Raw genomic sequence first — 20,579 nt, 5'->3', positions numbered from 1 at the left:
GCAGTGGGGGTGACGTCACTGTTTCCTCCGCAAAGCATTCTGGGATACGCAAAGGACTGTGGGGGAGAGAGTGGTTCAGCGTGTTTTGCACGTGGAACCAGACAAAGAGAGAAAAGTGGCTGCAGGGGGAGGGGAGAGAGAGAGGGACAAAACAACACAATATTTTATACACTGCTCAAAAAATTAAGGGAACACTTAATCATCACAATATAACACCAAGTCAATTAAACTTCAGGGATATCAATCTGTCCAGTTAGGAAGCCTATGCGATTGTGAACCAATGTCACCTGTTTTGGTGCAAATGAAAGTGACAACAGGTGCACTGGAGAGGCAACAGCAAGACAACCCCCAAAAAGGGAATGGTTTTGCAGGTGGTGGCCACATACAATTGCTCTCTCCTTATCCTTCCTGACTGATTCTTCTCTAGTTTTGCATTTTGCTAGTGACCTTATCACTACTGGTAGCATGAGGCGATACCTGTACAGGTAGTCCAGTTTATCCAGGATGGCACATCCATACAAGCCAATGCAAGAAGGTTTGCTGTGTCTCTACCAAAACGTGGATGGTCTTGTTTTGATCAGCTGAGTCTCATCTTTCATGAGATACCAAACACTTGGCATACAACACAACAGCAAATAGTACAAATGGGATTAAAGAGAGCCAAACAGATTTGGTGCCCAGAGGGGTTTGTCAGCTTAAGGAGTTACATTTTGTTAAACAAAACGATTCCATTATTATTTTTTTATCTCCAATTGTTTATTTGTTCTATGCTTTTGAGGTGTTCTAAAACTTTTGACCGGTAGTGTGTGTATATATATATATATATATATATATAGGCAAGGCTTCTCTAAAAAGATCAATTTCCTACCCCTCGATTCGATTTTCAGGTCTTTCCTTGCACTGAATCATTCTTAATTATGTATTTAGAGGAGGAGGATTTCTCTATTAAGGGTAAATGAATTAAATCATGATTAATGTACAGAAATATAATATGCTAACTGTCTTTTGACAGGTTGGCAGAGTGAAAAAGAAGACTTAAGCTACATTTAAATTGGTTTTGGTATGGAAATGAAAACCATCCAGAAACATTTCCACAACCAAAATAGTTTCACTTTAATATATATATATATATATATATATATATATATATATATATATATATATATATATTTAAATAAAAATAAAAACATTAACTCAATTCACAGCTTGTTTCTCAAAGGTGTAATTGAAATGGATATTTTAAAATTGCGCATTTGAACTTTAAATTGTTTAAATTTTTATATTTGTTCTACATAAAATGTATTATTCCCCTCTACGCGTAAATCATCTTTTCAGACTAATGCCTATAGTCTTCATAATTATCTGAAATTACAGCAGAATAACAGTTTTGCTCCCTCTATATCATCTCTATAATTTCAGGCTCTGCCATACGTAGCCCTTCTAATCGTGATGCTGTTTTTCATCTATGCTGTGATTGGAATGCAGGTGAGTAGTAAAGTGGTCTTTGGCTTTGCTGACACCAAGGAACATCCTGCATTCTAGGTGTAGTTAAGCTGATGAATGTCTGTATGACTCTGACTCTGACATCCAATGGTTCAAAAATCTCTCTGGTAATATGGGTACAGTTTTGAAAGATTTAAATTAATCTCTTAAGCTCATTTTAGTTGTGGACGTGGTTGTTTAACTCCATCAAAAAACTTGAATGGAAGAACAGACAAACATCACAGTGTACCCAGAGCCTATATTTATCAATTGAGTTGCATGCACAAATTCCTTTGTTGTACAAATTCAAACAGCAAGTGTGAGATTTATCAGTACAACGTTGCATGAGAATGGCCGTGCACTCTATACACCCTGCATCATATGTTGGAATGATGTTATTGGAAACCCTATTCATTTGCTTAAAATATTCTCCATTAACTGAAATATGAAATCCAGTAAATACTGCTACATTTTTAACATTTGTCCTTTGGACTTCCTTAATAAATAATTAACATGCATTTAAAATTAGGTATATGACTTTGACCAAGTTGAAATATGCAGCTTCAATGGATTTGTTTTTTACAGGTCATGTTTACCTCATATATATAGATTCTGGGGGGTTCATTACAGATTCTTACATGCAAACAAATCATGTAAAACAAGGATTCTTTAACATCTGCAACTTATAAATGTGGGTGTGAAAGCCATAGACAAAATTGATCAATAGTGGACTCAGTATCTGTACAAGTCTAAAATGAATCTGTAGAAACAATTCAATAGGCTTTATTTATGCATGTTTGGAAAACATGTTTCTATAACCTTTACACTCCAGGATTTTGTTTAGGGAGGACACTTTACTCTCTCACAAGACTGAAACATTCAAAGAGTGATTTCAAAGTGGAGTGTTGTTCTGCCAAGAAATCCAATTAACCCCCCCTCCCCCATTTTCACGCTTGTGCCTTAACATTTAGCTTCTAATTTCATGCTTCCTATTGTATATTGCGTATTGTGCAAAGCAATGTAAACCCATTGTGTCTGTTTTCTGTTCGACTTCATGCATATTCATTTAATGTGTCCTTACAGATGTTTGGTAAAATTGCCCTAAGAGACCAGAGTCAAATCAACCGGAACAACAACTTTCAAACTTTCCCTCAGGCTGTGCTCCTACTGTTCAGGTAATTGTGTTGAACTAAAACAAAAACAAAACTCAGAGAAAGCTTCTGTTTGGAGGATAAAAAGCTTTATAATATGATTTCAGTTACTCTTCTAAAATGTGGACTCATCCTTTCTTCCCTGTAACAGTGTAACATAGCACCAGTTTTGAAAAAAACAAGATATAATCCCTTGGGAAGCTTATATAATTAATGTTTTTAATGAATTTGTGGAATCCAAACACCATGGAAAGTCAGTTCAAGCCATCCTTTGAGGTGATGCCATTCAGTCCTTGAGTCTACATGTTACTACAGTCTTTCTTTATTCATTTGAGTAAGTTACATTGGTCCACTAGAGGATGCTGAGCTCTCTATCTATCCCTTGCTTAGTTCGGAAGCTGATGTGTGTCTTGGTGTGGGTGTGGGTGTGGGTGTGTGTTCCAGGTGTGCAACAGGAGAAGCCTGGCAGGAGATCATGCTGGACTGTATTCCCCCACAGCCCTGTGAGACCGGCTCGGAAACGGGGCATGCCAGCGAGGATGAGAACTGTGGGAGCATTTTCACCATCTTTTACTTCGTCAGCTTCTATATGCTCTGTGCCTTCTTGGTGAGCTGATACTGTGGGTTTTCTTTCTCTCCCTAACTTTAGAATACTCCTGACCTTAATTATTTATTTGTGGGCAGATGCCCTTATTCAGGGCAACTTCAAAGCATTTAAAAGTGCAGTATTACAATCATAATTGTACACCACGCATTTCTTGTTTTTGTGAACTGTAATCTAGAATCATGGGATACCTTCTTACACAGACAGGTTTAATCTTTTCCTCAACAGAATCTCTAACAAAAAAGTATCAGCTTCTTTTCCTTATCTAACACTTTGCATACTTCTTATTAAGAATTTTAATTGTATTATGTTTTCCTAACCAGAATTAAAGGGGTACTAGCATAAGCACTAATATTATTGGTACTCATGTATTAGTAGGAGTGCTGAGTATCTGTGATTTTTCTGTTCATTTTAGTACCTTTTGTACATTTTAAAATAATTGCTTTCATCACAATAATGGCCACTAAGTAAATATCCCAAAGTGAAGAAACAAAATCAGTGTGCTAGTCACCCAGACAAATAAGTGCTGTTGTCCCACAGATCATTAACCTCTTTGTTGCTGTCATCATGGACAACTTTGACTACCTGACCCGAGACTGGTCCATTCTAGGGCCACACCACCTGGACGAGTTCAAGAGAATCTGGGCAGAATATGACCCAGAAGCCAAGTCAGTAACTGTCTTTGGACTGTGTTTATCTCTTCCTTAGTTACTGCATCACATTGCATCTTCTCCGGTTGAGAGACATATAGTTGTTATATTTTCATTCTAATGTAAATGTATGCACCAGTGGTCTATAATACACATGACATGAGATTAAACTAGGAACCTTGGTATATTCTGTATTTCTCTGATATCACAGAGGAAAAGTGGTCGTGTAAAAACATGATTAGAATTGGTCTTCCGCTGTGATATTATGGAAATGCTGAAACATTGTATACAATTATGTTTAGCAAATCCATTCACCATTATAAAGCAGGAAACTTTTTCAGAAGAAAACTGTCATTCCACTACCAGGCTTACCCCTGAATGGAGAGGAAGCCATGAGTTACAGATGAACTGGCATTGACAGATTAGGAAGTTTTGCATAAAAGAATAAAGATAGCAGGCATCACAGCAGCGTTTTATGCAGACCATGTGAGAATGTGATGTAAGGCATCACAATCCATAAGGCCTTTTTGGCATTGTAGAAGTTTGGTAAAGACGCAATTCAAGTTACACCATTTTATTTCACTTAAACATGTAATGAAAATAGTATAAACCTGAATGAGAAAGAAGTGGTGCAAAGATTACATATCATAATACTGTACTGTAGGATCCTATTGACAACTGGTCAGCCACATTGACAGTTTCAGAGCCAAAACGTTGTTGTGTTTGGAATATGAACATTATGAAAAACATAATAATGCAGATATTTGCTGAGTGCTTATAGATGAAAAAAAAAAAAAACATTAAATTTTAGGTCTAATCCTGCTAAGTGGTGATGATTACTTTAATAAATAAAGAAGAAATATTTGATGGATAAATTAATTATTTCAAGTCTCCACACACAAACACACATATATTTACAATAATGCAAATAAACACATTTCCATTTTAACCTCAAATTACTTTCTTCTAAATGCAAACAAATGCAGTCAGTCAAATCAACACTTGTTGGAAGGCAATAACATTTTGCCTGTCTGGTTCCTGCTTGAATGTAATGTTTTCATCAGGGGAAGAATCAAGCACCTAGACGTAGTGACTCTGCTGCGGAGAATCCAGCCCCCGTTGGGTTTTGGCAAGCTCTGTCCCCATCGTGTGGCCTGCAAGGTAAACTTCATCAGAGCCATACTGCCCTCCTGTGTTTGGAACGGATAAAAGAAGATTACTTCAGACCACAGATTTGTATGAGGGGCCGTTTAATTCAAAATTAAAAGAAAAAATAAATCAAATATTAATATTTTTTTCTGCTATATGCTATATCCACTTTGGTATACGATATATCCATTTTGGTATATTAATGATTTTTTCTGCTATATCATATATCCAGTTTGGAATATGATATATCCATTTTGGTATATGATTTCTTTTGTCTGCTATATGACGTATCCACTTTGGTATATGATTTTGTTTTTCTGTTAGTTTTGAATTGAATGGCCCCTCATAGATTTGTTGCAGATTGTAGATTTCAGTAATAGGTTGACTTAAGATTGAACTACTAAATATGTGATTTTAAAGTTAAGAAATATCTCAATCAGCATAATTTAGAATATTACCTCAGTTGCTCCTTATTAAATAAACTATAAACTCTTAATTAAAAAATTCTCAGTTACCTGCAGGAAAACCTACGTTTTATACTAAACTGAAATGCATTTCCATTCATTCCTGACTGACTGTTTGACTTTCCATTCTTCTGACGTGTGTTGTCTTCTCCACAGAGGCTGGTGTCTATGAATATGCCTCTCAACAGTGATGGTACTGTCATGTTCAATGCCACTCTGTTTGCTCTGGTTCGAACAGCATTACGGATCAAAACTGAAGGTAACAGTAACACTTTTCTGTTTTTCTCACTGCAAGTTTCTAAACGTAAATAGGGCATTTGGATTTCAAACCCCTGCAGTGTTGGCCAGTTAAACCCATATAAACTATTTTCTGAGAGAAATATGTTTATGATTCTGCTGTTAAACTGTGGAATTGATATATTTTTTTATTTTATTTTATTCAGGTAACCTGGAGCAAGCCAACGAGGAGCTCCGGGCCATCGTGAAGAAGATTTGGAAGAGGACCAGCATGAAACTACTAGACCAAGTGGTACCACCAGCAGGAGGTTAGCTTTCGATTACTGTGTGACAACAGCCTTTCATTACTCAAAAAAATAATTTGCCAGGTTTTATTAAAGTTATGTACTGTATATATATGCTGGTGATCAACATTAAGGTGACAATTTTACTCACAAACCACCAGTAAACCATCAGTTTCACTTTCTATTTCTAATCTGTTGGGCTTTTCTCTTTCACACTCCAGATGATGAGGTCACTGTGGGGAAGTTCTATGCCACCTTCCTGATTCAGGAGTATTTCAGGAAGTTTAAGAAGCGCAAGGAGCAGGGCTTGGTGGGCAAACCTGCCCCAAAGACAGCTCTGTCATTGCAGGTAATTCACTTCACTATACTGTATTTCTATAGTGACTTCACCACAATGCAAATGTTTCAAAGTAATCAAAACAACTGGCTCCCAATTTAATTCTCCGGTGATGAGCAAAGAACATTTATATTGGCTGCGTCAAAGCAACTAGATTAATGCTGAAAGATTAAGAACTGCTCTTCTCTACACTGTAGTGCATGAAGTATGAACACTGTTAATATACCATTTTTTCATTTTTAGCAGCAAAAGTCTTCTCTGTCAAGATTCTTCTGTTTATTAATGTGCCTGGGATTGCAGACCATTTCATGTTATCTGTAGCTCAACAAATGTATTTGAGAATCAAGTCCATGTATCCTTAAAACATTATACATGAAACCAGCTTTCCTAGAGTTTATATATATGGAACCTAGTGTTCTATACATATATATATATATATATATATATATATATATATATATATATATATATACACTCACCTAAAGGATTATTAGGAACACCTGTTCAATTTCTCATTAATGCAATTATCTAACCAACCAATCACATGGCAGTTGCTTCAATGCATTTAGGGGTGTGGTCCTGGTCAAGACAATCTCCTGAACTCCAAACTGAATGTCTGAATGGGAAAGAAAGGTGATTTAAGCAATTTTGAGCGTGGCATGGTTGTTGGTGCCAGACGGGCCGGTCTGAGTATTTCACAATCTGCTCAGTTACTGGGATTTTCACGCACAACCATTTCTAGGGTTTACAAAGAATGGTGTGAAAAGGGAAAAACATCCAGTATGCGGCAGTCCTGTGGGCGAAAATGCCTTGTTGATGCTAGAGGTCAGAGGAGAATGGGCCGACTGATTCAAGCTGATAGAAGAACAACTTTGACTGAAATAACCACTCATTACAACCGAGGTATGCAGCAAAGCATTTGTGAAGCCACAACACGTACAACCTTGAGGCGGATGGGCTACAACAGCAGAAGACCCCACCGGGTACCACTCATCTCCACTACAAATAGGAAAAAGAGGCTACAATTTGCACAAGCTCACCAAAATTGGACAGTTGAAGACTGGAAAAATGTTGCCTGGTCTGATGAGTCTCGATTTCTGTTGAGACATTCAGATGGTAGAGTCAGAATTTGGCGTAAACAGAATGAGAACATGGATCCATCATGCCTTGTTACCACTGTGCAGGCTGGTGGTGGTGGTGTAATGGTGAGGGGGATGTTTTCTTGGCACACTTTAGGCCCCTTAGTGCCAATTGGGCATCGTTTAAATGCCACGGCCTACCTGAGCATTGTTTCTGACCATGTCCATCCCTTTATGACCACCATGTACCCATCCTCTGATGGCTACTTCCAGCAGGATAATGCACCATGTCACAAAGATCGAATCATTTCAAATTGGTTTCTTAAACATGACAACGAGTTCACTGTACTAAACTGGCCCCCACAGTCACCAGATCTCAACCCAATAGAGCACCTTTGGGATGTGGTGGAACAGGAGCTTCGTGCCCTGGATGTGCATCCCACAAATCTCCATCAACTGCAAGATGCTATCCTACAAAAATATGGGCATTTCTAAAGAATGCTTTCAGCACCTTGTTGAATCAATGCCACATAGAATTAAGGCAGTTCTGAAGGCGAAAGGGGGTCAAACACAGTATTAGTATGGTGTTCCTAATAATCCTTTAGGTGAGTGTATATATATATATATATAATTTAAAGGTTATTATCATAAAGCACATATCTGATAAATACTGCACATTATAATCCTTAAAAAAATCTCTTAGCTGAATAATTTCCCAATGGATAACCACAACATTTTTAAAGATTATATTTAGGTCAACGTGGTGGCCTATTAATCCAATTTACAACACAGTGGCCCAGATTTGCATTGTCTTCTAGTAGACAGAACAGAACAGCCTCTATCTCTATCTTACCCATATCTTAGTTGAGAGCGAATGGTTGACACATGTGTTGTAGGCTGGCCTGCGAACTCTTCACGACATCGGGCCCGAGATCCGGAGGGCAATATCAGGGGACCTCACTGTAGAGGAGGAGCTGGAGAAAGCCATGAAGGAGACCGCTTCATCTGCCTCAGAAGATGACATATTCAGGGTAAACAGCATGTCTCGTTCAATCTTGGATGAATTTCACCATCCACGGCTAAAAGAACAGTAATATGGTGGCATTCTCAATACCTTGATGCTTTTACAATTATATATTGCATTATGATAAAGCATCTTTACAAAAACTCTCCAATACACCATGAGGCAGTTTTTGAGACATGATGCATTTCCAAAGCACCATATTTTCAGGTGTCACCATATAATTATTCATACATTGGTTACAAAAATCCATATCAACCTGCTGCAGGGGTGCCATGAAGATTTTAATAGAGACATATGATATGTGTTTCTCAGACCGAATACAAACAATGAGAACCATGGTAATACCCATAGTGGCACAATAAGCTAGATGTTATTAAGTTGCCTGTACACATGTCACTAGTGTTACTGTTCTACACACACGGTACATATTTCTTCTTATTTATTTCTTAGACGAAATCTTAGCCTGCTTTGTTTATAGTAGTATGTTTCTAGCACATTCCCCTAACACTTTCCCAATATCATGGAGAGTACAACAAAATAATGGAAACTGGCACTGTACAATGCTGTAATACAACCATGCTTGAACATGATTTGACTGTTAGGGGTCATAGTGCACCATGGTGTCCCAAGAGATAACATGTTTTTATGCAATGGTTTGACCATAGGTTTCTCTAGGTAACATTTTTTTTTGGTATACCTTTGTTTTTTATTATGGTTTTATATGTTAATTATGCATTTTGAGTGTCATAGCAAACATACATGATGGCTTTATATTTCCACTAGTATTCCATGATTAGAGTACATTCACACACATTAAGATATCAATTATGATTAGGCCAAGTTGATCACACAGAAAAAAATAATTGTTGCAAAACTTTGTGTTGGGACTCTTTGACAGGTTAATGTGACTTTTCTATATACGTACGAGGAACATGCTAGTAAATGAACTGTAAACGTTGCGCATTGTGTTTTGTTTCTTGTGTATCATGTTTCATTCTCTTGATACAGAGAGCAGGTGGCTTGTTCGGTAACCACGTCAACTACTATCAGAGTGATGGGCGAAACACTTTCCCTCAGTCCTTCACAACCCAGCGTCCTTTGCACATTAACAAGGCAGGGAGCAGCCCAGGGGATGTGGAGTCTCCCTCTCATGAGAAGCTGGTGGACTCCACTTTCACACCTAGCAGCTATTCTTCCTCAGGCTCCAATGCCAACATCAACAATGCCAACAATACTGCCATAGGTCGTTTCCCCAACCCTGCCATCTACCAGAGCACTATCAGCACCGTAGAAGGACAGAGCACCCCGCTCACACCCAACGTCCTGCCCCGGGCTGCAGCCTGGCAGCTCAGTGCTAAGAGGTAATGGATGGGAGGTTGCTTTTTTCTGTATTTTTTAAAACATCTTGTTCTGCAGTGTGTTCTTCTTGTTGCTGTTACCTTGGCCATCTCTTTTATGAAGAGTTTACTAAAAGGGATTACCGGTACCAAAAATGTTGTAAATAGAATTGGTGACTTATTTAGTCCTGAAATCGTTGGTTTGGGCTTTGTATCTTAGCCAGAGTTTGGAGCGTTCTCTCTTGAATATGTTTTTAAAATCCCAGCTTTAAATATTTACATAGAATCCCTGGCTAAGTAAAACTGTTAATAAACAAATTCATATACAAATCTTGGAGTCATTCTACGGAAATCATTTTCATTGCTTTTGCCTTCTTAATCAGTGTTTGCAGCTAATGTTGCGTACATTTCAACTTGTTTTTGTTGTCTTTATGAAGCCTGCCTTTAGGCACACTTTGAAAGCTAACTAAGCATCTGTGATCTTCATTGGGAGTGAAGTCCAGCTCTCTGGCTTGTCGCTGGCATGTTTGTGCTTTGCTAATAATGGCACCATTCAGAGCAGTTATAGTAAAGACCCCATTACCTCCCCCTCCATATATCTTTTTTAATTTGAATTGGGTTAATTCCTTATGATAACAAACTCTCCGCTTTTTTTCTCTCTCTGACTGCTTCTGTGATCAGGACACGTTACTATGAAACTCTCATGCGGTACGTTCCTCTCACAAAGTGATGATGTTCTCAGTAGAACATTAGGAGTGTCTGTCCTCACTCTTGAACTTTCAGTAACATCAAGCGCTGGTTTTGAGACTGCAGACTATTGTACGAGTTATTCAGTTGTCCTTATTAATGTGACAGGTAAAATATATACAGGCGGTGATGGGAGCACCTTCTTAGTATGAGCTCTAAACAGGCTGACGTCATTCTTCTACGCTAACTTCACCTGTCTTTTACAGTTCTGACTCAGGGGATAGCCGTCTGCCCATCATTCGTCGTGAGGAGGTGTCCCCCGATGAGACGTATGATGAGAACTTTGCAGATGATCAAGAGTACTGCAGCGAGCAGAGCATGCTCTCCTCTGAAATGTACTGCCTTCATTTTATATATCATATATATTTTCTATAACATAAGAGCAGAGCAGTTTGGTTTGATTTGGAAAGAAGTTATAGAGATAAACTGTATTCTTCCAACATATTCTGTCACAATAGGTTTACCACACTCTTTTCAAAAGCAAAAAACACACACCAATTGTACTGTTAGAAAATCCAAAAGATTATGTTAACCACCTTAAGGGGCTGACAAATCGTCATCCTGCAAAATATATGACACCTTTGAAGACTTTTAATTATTTTCTAATTTGATGTAAACAGCAAAATGTATAATGTCTCTATTGTGCTAATGTAATTATACACAAAGTAATATATTATATCCTGTTGATTTGATTTCAAGAATGCATATGGAATCATAATATATTTCTTCATCTGCTTTTATGAGGTTTCCATTATTCATCGTGAATTTAATGAACACAGTTATGATGAAGAATGACTAAAAAAATATATCAAAGGTCTGTCTATTTCATGATTTATAATTTAATTTCATTTTTTTTAAATACATTACGTTATGCTATGTGGATGAGAGAGATGAAATTGACAAACCATTGAAAAACATTACAAAGCACAGTAAATACATGTTATAACCATGTTATAATCCTACATAGGGATAAAAAACACATTGTGACATGCTAAGTGTTTACAGGCTGGCGTATCAGGATGAGGAGAACAAGCAGCTGACACCTATGAAGGAGGGAGAGGGCAATGAGGAAAGGAAGCCCTGGCAGTCCCCAAAGCGAGCCTTCTTGTGCCCAACAGCACTAGGTAAGGGTTATAGCAGTCTAGTGCCATAGGCTCCACAGTATCTACTACACAGGGGCACACCATCCATTCCGGACCAGGTTATGTCACTATCCAAGTGTTCTCTGAAGCTCTGAAGAGGTAAGGGTTAGGTGGTGTGGAATTAGCTCAGGGTCCTAAGATTACTGAGAAACTTCACCAACATGAAAGCCCCGTTAAATATATGACACCTCTGAAGACTATATCAGTGTTTTCCAACCAGCTTGCAATTAGGCTTGAACATTTGTGCCACACAAAAGTGGAAAAGTAGCAATTATAATACAATGTTTTGTATTGATTTATCTAGGCTAAACATTCGTTTTGTAAAATTACCTGGAGTTATTGCGATATTTCCTCAAACATGCTTTAAGAAATCTATTGGTATAATTGACTATTTGATTAAAATTAAGGGTTTTACAAGTTCATCTTGATCTTATACTGATAGATCAAATAGAGCATTATGGGTTAGCACTATAGTCAATATCAATATTGTAACAGTTAGTGGGCAATGGAATTCTGTCCTCAGGGTGGAGGACAGACAAAGGTTCACACAGCCCAATTATTTACAATGTCCACCGCTACCCCCATTGTCCATCCAAAGTCCGGCAGGCTGCTCCCAGCATGCTCTGCATCCTCCCGGGAACTGCTGGTTAGTGGCCTCCCTGTCAAGCTACAATGTTTCATTGGTTAAAATCTCAGACCAAGAGCCACAGAAAATTAAGCAAAGTGATGGTTCAGACAGGAAACTCACCTAATCACACACAGCGGGTACAAGGCTGCCTCTGAAAATGAATGGTAAAAAAACAGTATTTAAACTCACTCAACACAGCGTCCCTTGCCATGTTTTTTTATTCACCTCCACCTGCATCCTGGCTCCCATGTTAAGTGGGGAGTGGCAACTGTGCTGCCCCCTGCCCAAAGCTGACAGACATGCAAGCATTACCAAAATGAACAGCGGGTAGGGACCACTTGAATGTGAGAGCAATGCCAAAGGCTTTGTTAAACAATGTAACACTGTCAATAAACAATTACATTATCGCATGAGTTGTCCTGACTCAAGAAATGTAAATGTCACAGATACAATGCATAACTGAAAAGTCTTAAAACAGTTGGATAATTGAATTGCTTTTATCCAGATCTTGAAGAATTGTTTATTTAATTTCATTTAGTCAATACAATTAAAGTGCTGTGTCCTTTCAGTAAAGTACATATTGATTGAGATTCAAGTACAGCTTTTTGTCAGCTTAATACATATTGATTAACATTAAAGTGGGGCATCTATTATCATCTATTAATTTTGCCAGTCTGAAAAGGCAAAGCAAATTCCTCATTTTGAATACTAGGATAACATATCAAAAGATCCATTGATTCCCACAGACTCCTTTTTTGGACATACATATGGTTACTGCACTTCTGCACATCTAGTTTTCATAACTGATCTGTGTTGCAAATTCATTAGCCTCCATTTAATAAACTGACATTCTTTTATTACTGTCTGTCCTTTACTTACGTAAACCTTTCTAACAGTTGAATCTTTCAAGCAATTCTTTTAAACATAAAAACAAAATGTTATGAAGAATGCGGTTTGAATTGAATTGTTACAAGATGAACTGTGAGAATTCTTTCTTTGATTCCTTCTGCTCATACTCTAAGTTCTAATCTAGTTTCCAACTAAGATTTAGTGTATCGGACGCCTCAATAACAATTAAAAATGTTTATGTAAATCTTTATCATCATTCTTATTTCAATGTTGTGTCCTCACCTGTACATCTTGTACACTGTGAAACTCAGTGGTATTTGCTTAATGTTTTATAAATGCTTAATGATGTCACATTGTGGAACATGTTGGAATTACACTAGGAAAACTAAAACTATGGTTTCTGCTGTTTAAGCTAAGCCTTGGCTTTCAGGGAAATGCAGTTACTTAAAAATGTAACTACTTACCATGCTATGTTCCCCAACAGGTCGAAGATCATCCTTCCACCTGGAGTGCTTAAAGAGACAGACGAGACAACAAGCAGATGTCTCTCAGAAAACTGCATTACCCCTGCATTTAGTACATCACCAGGTGAGATATTGCACTGCAGCATTTTTTAACCACAATAGAGGCTTTACGAACACAGAGAGCTGAAACCTATATGGACTGTTCTCTGTTAACTATTACTGAAATAACTGAACTATCCTTGATTTTTGTTACAGTATATGCAGTCAAATTCTTTGCTTAGACAAGTAACTACTGTTAATTGAAAATATAAATAAGTTAAAAATTGGAATGATAACAACCCTACTGATCCTGATGCAATCAACTTTCACCTTTTCATTTCTGATTGAGAATAAGTTCTTAGTCATTTCCCCAGCTTTATTCTGTTTATATTATTTAATGTTAAAAGTTGAGGAATGTAGTGGATAGCATATAAGTGTTGCTCAGGTGGAAATTAAGATTTGTGATCTTTGGGTAAGATTAATAATCACCAAAGAAGAAGTAACAAAGAGGAATGATATACAACATGGATAATATTATTATTATTATTGTTTTTTGTTTATTATTATTATTTAGTTTATTATTATATTATTATTATTATTATTATTATAATTATTATTATTATTATTATATGCAACAGATATTACATTAAACATGGAAATTAATGGCTGTTTCCTAGAATACATTTAAAACCTTAATACATTTAACAATACCTGTTTTAATGCTATTAGAAGAAAAAATATGTATTTTTGTCACCAAGACAAATTTATCAGACCAAAGAGTACTGAAGTTGCACATGAACTTTGACTACATCCAATGTGGTCTTCAAGACCATACTAATAAATTAAGAACTTTCGCTGTAATGATACATTATATTAACTGTCATTGTTCAGTGATTACAGAAGTTAGCTTTCATTTCTTCATTTTTCACTTTATTTCCTTTGCCAGGGATGGATATTTTGAAAACATTAAGATGTAAGGTGTTTTTGTTTTTAATTGTGTTTAGTGTGATAAATCATATGTGAAGCTATACTTTATTAGCTAGGTGAATATATATTATTTTCAGAAATTAGTAGTGCAATACAGTAACAAATTTTCAGTGGTCAAGTACATTTGATACTATGCTCTGGGTTTCTCCATCGTTTTCCACACCTTTCAAAAGCGAAGCAAGACCGATCAAGATTTAAATAAATTGCATATACTAAATTCTATATATATGTTGCAATTGATCCATATCACTTGTATCCCTTGTATATATATAAAATGTATCAAATGTACTTTACCAATGAAACTATGTTACTGCACTGCACTACTAATTTCTGAAAATAATATATTATCACCTAATGTTTTCAAAATGTTTTCATATACAGTGAGGGAAAAAAGTATTTGATCCCCTGCTGATTTTGTATGTTTGCCCACTGACAAAGAAATGATCAGTCTATAATTTTAATGGGAGGTGTATTTTAACAGTGAGAGACAGAATAACAACAAAAAAATCCAGAAAAACACATTTCAAAAAAGTTATAAATTGATTGCATATTCATGAGGGAAATAAGTATTTGATCCCCTATCAGTCAGCAAGATTTCTGGCTCCCAGTTGTCTTTTATACAGGTTAACGAGCTGAGATTAGGAGCACTCTCATCAAGGGAGTGCTCCTAATCTCAGCTCGTTACCTGTATAAAAGACACCTGTCCACAGAAGCAATCAATCAATCAGATTCCAAACTCTCCACCATGGCCAAGACCAAAGAGCTGTCCAAGGATGTCAGGGACAAGATTGTAGACCTACACAAGGCTGGAATGGGCTACAAGACCATCGCCAAGCAGCTTGGTGAGAAGGTGACAACAGTTGGAAGATGGAAGAAACACAAAATAACTGTCAGTCTAACTCGGTCTGCGGCTCCATGCAAGATCTCATCTCGTGGAGTTTCAATGATCATGAGAACGGTGAGGAATCAGCCCAGAACTACATGGGAGGATCTTATTAATGATCTCAAGGCAGCTGGGACCATAGTCACCAAGAAAACAATTGGTAACACACTATGCCGTGAAGGACTGAAATCCTGCAGCGCCCGCAAGGCCCCCCTGCTCAAGAAAGCACATGTACAGGCCCGTCTGAAGTTTGCCAATGAACATCTGAATGATTCAGAGGAGAACTGGGTGAAAGTGTTGTGGTCAGATGAGACCAAAATCAAGCTCTTTGGCATCAACTCAACTCGCCGTGTTTGGAGGAGGAGGAATCACCCCAAGAACACCATCTCCACCGTCAAACATGGAGGTGGAAAAATTATGCTTTGGGGGTGTTTTTCTGCTAAGGGGACAGGACAACTGCACCACATCAAAGGGACGATGGTCGGGGCCATGTACCGTCAAATCTTGGGTGAGAACCTCCTTCCCTCAGCCAGGGCATTGAAAATGGGTCATGGATGGGTATTACAGCATGACAATGACCCAAAACACACAGCCAAGGCAACAAAGGAGTGGCTCAAGAAGAAGCACATTAAGGTCCTGGAGTGGCCTAGCCAGTCTCCAGACCTTAATCCCATAGAAAATGTGTGGAGGGAGCTGAAGGTTCGAGTTGCCAAACGTCAGCCTCGAAACCTAATGACTTGGAGAGGATCTGCAAAGAGGAGTGGGACAAAATCCCTCCTGAGATGTGTGCAAACCTGGTGGCCAACTACAAGAAACGTCTGACCTCTGTGATTGCCAACAAAGGTTTTGCCACCAAGTACTAAGTCAAAGGGGTCAAATACTTATTTCCCTCATTAACATGCAAATCAGTTTATAACTCTTTTGAAATGCATTTTTCTGGATTTTTTTGTTGTTATTCTGTCTCTCACTGCTAAAATACACCTACCATTAAAATTATATACTGATCATTTCTTTGTCAGTGGGCAAACGTACAAAATCAGCAGGGGATCAAATACTTTTTTCCCCCACTGTACAGTACTGTGCAGAAGTTTTCACAGCACATCTGGAAACCCCTTTTTGCCTTGAAATGTCTGCCTGGGTGAGACTCTGCTGATGCAGTGTAACTACCTTGTGTCTTGTTGCTGTGCTCAGTCTTGCTATGGTGTATGACTTTTGCCAGTAAACTGTCTTCCGCAACCTCACCTTGTTAGCTGAGTTTGGCTGTTCCTCTCCCAGTTTTATTCCTCCTACACAGGAGGAATCAGTTAATGATTGTGTTTCAACCTACATATTGAATTGATGATCATTAGCACCTGTTTTGGTATAATTGTATGGATTTGATTTAGATTTTTCTTCTGTTCACTCACTTTGCATTTAGTTAATTGATAAATATAATCTATTAACATGTCTATTTTTAAAATCATTCTTACTTTACAGAATTTTTTCACACCTGCCTAAAACTTTTGCACAGTACTGTATATGTTTTGAAGATAGCAACAGATTGAGTAAAGGGTATTATATGCGTTTATTTTCTGAGAAGAATCGTCACTTCACAGTTAACAAAAGATAATTAAGAGCTCAAAGAGTGCATGATTCAGCATGATTCAAGCAGGCATACATGAAATATGCAATGAACTCCGCATTCATCACAGGTACAGAGCTGTTCATTTTAAAAGACGAGGATTAGACATGTCACAGAGACCTTTTTTAGTAGTAGGAATCTAAATACTGTCACACAGAAACAAATATATATATTCTGACAATACCTAAATAAATAAATCCTTGCAACAACAAGATGAAAAAGCCATGCGTGAGGTTTAATAACTTTAGTCATTACATCATTAAGTACATTTGAAAAAAAAAATACAAATACTAATGGGTGACATCAGCATAAAGCAGTAATTTGGAGGAAGAAAGTGCAGCTTTGTGGCAGTGAAGAAGCCACATATTGAATATGAAATGAAAAGTCAATTAAGGACAGAAGGTGTGTATCCATACTATTTCCCAAATAGGCTGTTTACCAGGTGGAGTCACAGTGTATGGCCTGCACGAGAATGTTTTTGACTTTTATATCAACTTTTAAATGTGTCGATTATATGAACAGATACAAAAACTTCCATATTAAAATGTATTGTACCTTAAGTATAGAAAATCTGAACAAATTGTTTTACTTATTGAACTTAACTTCTATTGTTCTGAGAGTTATTATTCATTTTTTCCCTGTAAGTAATCTGATTAAATTACTGATGGGCAGTATTGTATCGGATTATGTTACAGACAGTAGTACTCTGTAGCTGAATACTTTTTCAGAGTAACCAACACTGACCATCCCTTTGCCAGCTTAAGCTTTATGGACCAAACCAGCAGTTTCAAATTGATGTATTTTATGTAAACGTAAACCTTCATTAAGGTTCACCAAGGAATTACTTTTAATTTCTGCAGTGTCGCTCCCTCTCACTCCCATCATTGGCCAGGAGCTTCAGTCTGTTGTCATTCTGATGTCTTCGACTGTGATTGTGAATGTGATTGTATTTATTTTAGCTGATACCTTTATCAGAAGCAGCTTATAGCCTCACATCAAGATTACAATCAATATACAAAACTATATTCACAACAGGAGATGCAGCATTATGGATACAAAGCCTTATACTGGATTAGAATAAAGGAAATCCAAAAATAAAAAAACAGCATGATAGGTGCTGAACCAAAAAGGCAGTCAACAGCCATATGCAGGGCTGCCCATCAGTCGGAAAGAGGCACAAGAGAATTGTGCAGGGTCTACAAGGACAGGAGGAGATTATGTTCACACTGTGTAATTCCAACCTGAATCCTGAATCCAGCCCTGTGTGTCTCCTCCTATTCAGGCTCTTGCGGTGGCAGGACTCAGCCCACTGTTGCGGAGGAGTCACTCCCCAACGCTCTTCACCAGGCTGTGCTCCACACCCCCTGCTACGCCCTGTGCCCGAGGACACTCCTACCAGCGTGTGCCCACTCTGCAGCTGGAGGGGCCCAGTTCCTACGAGAAGCTCAACAGCAGCCTGCCGTCGGTGAACTGCGGCTCCTGGTACGCTGACAGCGCCAACAGCAACAGCCAGCGGGTACGGCCGGTCTCGCTCACCGTGCCCGCCCAGTGCCAGGATGTGGGGCGGCAGTGCCACGGCAGCGCGGGCAGCTTGGTGGAGGCGGTAAGGCAACCCACTTATCTTCTCTCAGATTTAATTTGAGGAAGTATTAACCTGACCAAATCTCATTCTGTGACTTTTCTTTCATTCTTGATATTGGAAAGACCTAAATGTCCAAGTGCAAGTGATACCTCTTACATCTTGTTTAGCAAACTCCCAAGAAGAAGGCACACTTAATCTGTCCATTTAACCCAGCGAGGTGCTTGTTCTGATTATCCCCTAAACTGTCATAATAGAAAAAAGGTATACTAGCTAACTTCTGTTGAACTTTTCTTCTTCTTCTTCTTCTTCTTCTTCTTCTTCTTCTTCTTCTTCTTCTTCTTCTTCTTCTTCTTATTATTATTATTATTAAATATAATATAATCCTATACTAAATGTTATTGTAGGACATGAACAGAGAGATCATGGATAAATGCTTCCTGTTACCCACTGCTGTTACCTCAGGTCCTCATTTCCGAAGGGCTCGGTCGTTATGCCCAGGACCCCAGCTTCATCGAGGTGACCAAGCAAGAGATCGCAGACGCCTGTGACATGACGATAGAGGAGATGGAGAACGCGGCCGACAACATCCTGAATGGCAACAGCCAGCCCAGCCCCAACGGCAACCTCCTTCCCTCCTTTACTAACTGCAGGGACCACGAAACTCAGGAGTCCAGCAGGCCAGAGGGACCTGTGGTGGTGGTGGAAGAAGACAAGGAGGACACCGAGATGGAGGTTGAGCAGGCTGAAGGGCAACGGGATTGTGGGCTAGTGGAGGAGGACCTCCAGGAAGACATGGTTTGCATCAGCAGCTTGTAGAAGCAGATGGCTCTCCGATGTTGGCTGTCCTGTTTTATTTTTGTGTTCTAAATGTTCTGGGTTTGTTTCAGAAGTGCCTCACAGTTCTTGTGCTCTTGAAGGTGGAAGGGGGGAGGATTTGAGAAAACAGAAAAAACAACAACAAAAAAGGACAACAGAATGTCTAGTTTTGTTTTGATTTGGTTTTTTTGATTGTTTTTTTTGACAAAAGGCAAGGAGCCCATTCTGCCCTCAGAAGCATGTGGGTTTTTTTGTGGTTGGAGTTCAGGGTTGAGGTGCCTCTTCTGGAAGCTGCACGTTCTGTTCAAGAACATCCTTTTTTTTCTTCAGAGCTGCAAAAGAAGTGGCATGGAGACGGATGCAGAAATGAATATAAGGGCCGGCTCTGAGCCTCCCCCCGGCACCGTTTCAAAAACAGACAAAAAAAAAAAAAAGGTCCTTGGGAAGGGAAAGCGAGGCACTGGCTTCTATCCCAGCTGTCCTCCACCTTCCTGCTTCTTTCTTGGTTGTCATTTGCTGTGGCAATGCCATCCTATTACAGGAAGGAGTCGACCAAGGCGAAACCTAAGGGACAGCGATGTCTGCTGCCATATACCTCGAGTTTCATCATATCGTTTTTTGCTTTATTAATATAATTATTATTTGTTTTGTTTTGTTTGTTTTAGGTTTGTAAGATCAGCCTAACCCTACAAAACATGCCTTGGCTAAAATGGGGGAAGGGGAAGAGGGCAAGGGATGGGGGGGGGGGTTAATAACATGATGCAGGATCAAGGAAAGCTTTTGTAGATTATAGGAAGTGATGGTGTACACCCCCATAACTGCTGCATGTATGGCTTCACTGGCCAGTCAGGGTGTAGGCAATCAGACATGCATCCAAATTAAACATACATATTGATACAGTGTTGTGCAAAAGTTTGAGACCAGCCTATACTTTAAAATATTTTTTTCACAAATTGGATAACCAAACGTTAAATTGTGTTGTACTTAGCTTTTTATCCTCCTTTTATTTGTTTGACTGTATTC

At 38.4% G+C, this 20,579-nt stretch overlaps 1 protein-coding gene across 4 annotated transcripts in view; it reads left to right on the top strand.

The window, feature by feature from the left end:
- Positions 1-20,275, top strand: part of cacna1c (calcium channel, voltage-dependent, L type, alpha 1C subunit) — a 285,783-nt gene extending 265,508 nt beyond the window's left edge. For all 4 annotated transcript variants that reach the window (XM_066724501.1, XM_066724502.1, XM_066724500.1 and 1 more), the window contains 15 exons: positions 1,420-1,485; positions 2,566-2,657; positions 3,078-3,240; positions 3,778-3,905; positions 4,952-5,048; positions 5,657-5,759; positions 5,944-6,045; positions 6,243-6,370; positions 8,334-8,468; positions 9,470-9,822; positions 10,752-10,880; positions 11,551-11,669; positions 13,649-13,752; positions 18,441-18,761; positions 19,203-20,275. In XM_066724501.1, coding sequence (XP_066580598.1) covers positions 1,420-1,485; positions 2,566-2,657; positions 3,078-3,240; positions 3,778-3,905; positions 4,952-5,048; positions 5,657-5,759; positions 5,944-6,045; positions 6,243-6,370; positions 8,334-8,468; positions 9,470-9,822; positions 10,752-10,880; positions 11,551-11,669; positions 13,649-13,752; positions 18,441-18,761; positions 19,203-19,556 — 2,394 coding nt within the window. In that variant the 3' untranslated portion in view covers positions 19,557-20,275. The remainder of the gene's footprint in view (positions 1-1,419; positions 1,486-2,565; positions 2,658-3,077; positions 3,241-3,777; positions 3,906-4,951; positions 5,049-5,656; positions 5,760-5,943; positions 6,046-6,242; positions 6,371-8,333; positions 8,469-9,469; positions 9,823-10,751; positions 10,881-11,550; positions 11,670-13,648; positions 13,753-18,440; positions 18,762-19,202) is intronic.
- Positions 20,276-20,579: the final 304 nt, after the last annotated feature.

This window comes from Amia ocellicauda, chromosome 15, assembly GCF_036373705.1.
Source record: "Amia ocellicauda isolate fAmiCal2 chromosome 15, fAmiCal2.hap1, whole genome shotgun sequence".
Lineage (NCBI taxonomy): Eukaryota > Metazoa > Chordata > Actinopteri > Amiiformes > Amiidae > Amia > Amia ocellicauda.
Note: the sequence above shows the minus strand (reverse complement) of the source record. Positions and strands in the feature narration are given on the sequence as shown.